The sequence below is a fragment of the Mandrillus leucophaeus genome, unplaced genomic scaffold (assembly GCF_000951045.1).
Source record: "Mandrillus leucophaeus isolate KB7577 unplaced genomic scaffold, Mleu.le_1.0 Scaffold1212, whole genome shotgun sequence".
Taxonomy (NCBI): Eukaryota; Metazoa; Chordata; class Mammalia; order Primates; family Cercopithecidae; genus Mandrillus; species Mandrillus leucophaeus.
This window is the reverse complement of record NW_012100455.1, coordinates 332866-334109: the sequence shown is the minus strand read 5'-3', so window position 1 is coordinate 334109 and position 1244 is coordinate 332866. Positions and strand designations below refer to the sequence as shown.

The 1244-nt window shown below is 42.6% G+C and overlaps 1 protein-coding gene across 1 annotated transcript; it reads left to right on the top strand.

Annotated features, from left to right (window-relative positions):
* The first annotated feature begins 308 nt into the window (after positions 1–308).
* LOC105532996 (olfactory receptor 52E2) lies at positions 309–1244 on the top strand. Its single transcript, XM_011971334.1, has one exon. It carries the CDS (start codon positions 309–311, stop codon positions 1242–1244), a length of 936 nt encoding a protein of 311 aa, XP_011826724.1.

Genomic DNA, 1244 nt, shown 5'->3' with positions numbered 1-1244 from the left:
AGAAGTTAATAAATGGGTATTAAGATAAAATTGTAGCATAATGTCAGTGATGAGATCGTTGCAAATTGATGAGAAGAAAAGCATTAAAACAGAGGAATATGTTATGTCAAACTTTTTATTACAATCCACTGCTTAAATTCATCCAGACCCTTCCCACTGAGAATTCACATTTTTGATTGTTCTCTATGTAGTACGTTTCTAATTGTGTGAATTTTTTGGTTTTCAATTCTGCAGAATTTTACCTGTTTTCCTGCTGATTGGCACACATACAGTCATAAAGATCATGGACTTCTGCATTCACAAGCAGCATGTTTCTTCCCAATGACACCCAGCTTCACCCCTCCTCCTTCCTGTTGCTGGGGATCCCAGGACTAGAAACACTTCACATCTGGATTGGCTTTCCCTTTTGTGCTGTGTACATAATCGCACTCATAGGGAACTTCACTATTCTACTGGTGATCACGACTGAGAGCAGCCTACATCAGCCCATGTTCTACTTCCTGGCCATGTTGACCACCATTGACTTGGGCCTTTCAACAGCTACCATCCCTAAGATGCTTGGGATCTTCTGGTTTAGCCTCAGGGAGATTATCTTTGATGCCTGTCTCACCCAGATGTTTTTCATCCACAACTTTACTGGCATGGAGTCAGCAGTCCTCGTGGCAATGGCTTATGACCGCTATGTGGCCATCTGCAACCCACTACGATATAGCACCATCCTCACCAACAAGGCTGTTTCTGTGATTGGTCTTGGTGTGTTAGTGAGGTCGTTTATCTTTGTTATTCCATTTGTTTTTCTTATTTTGCGGTTGCCCTTCTGTGGGAATCATGTCATTCCCCACACCTACTGTGAGCACATGAGTCTTGCTCATCTGTCTTGTTCCAGTGTCAAGATCAATATCATATATGGTTTGGGTGCTATTTCAATCCTAGTGTTCGACATCATAGCCATTGTCCTTTCTTACGTGCAGATACTTCGTGCTGTTTTCCATCTTCCTTCCCAGAAAGCCCTACTCAAGTCCCTCAGCACATGTGGTTCACATGTGTGCGTAATCCTTGCCTTCTATACACCAGCCCTCTTTTCCTTTATGACTCATCGCTTTGGCCAAAATGTGGCCCGCTATATCCATATACTCCTAGCCAATCTCTATGTTGTGGTGCCACCAACGCTCAATCCTGTCATATATGGAGTCAGAACCAAGCAGATCTGTGACTGTGTGAAGAAAATATTATTACAAAAATGA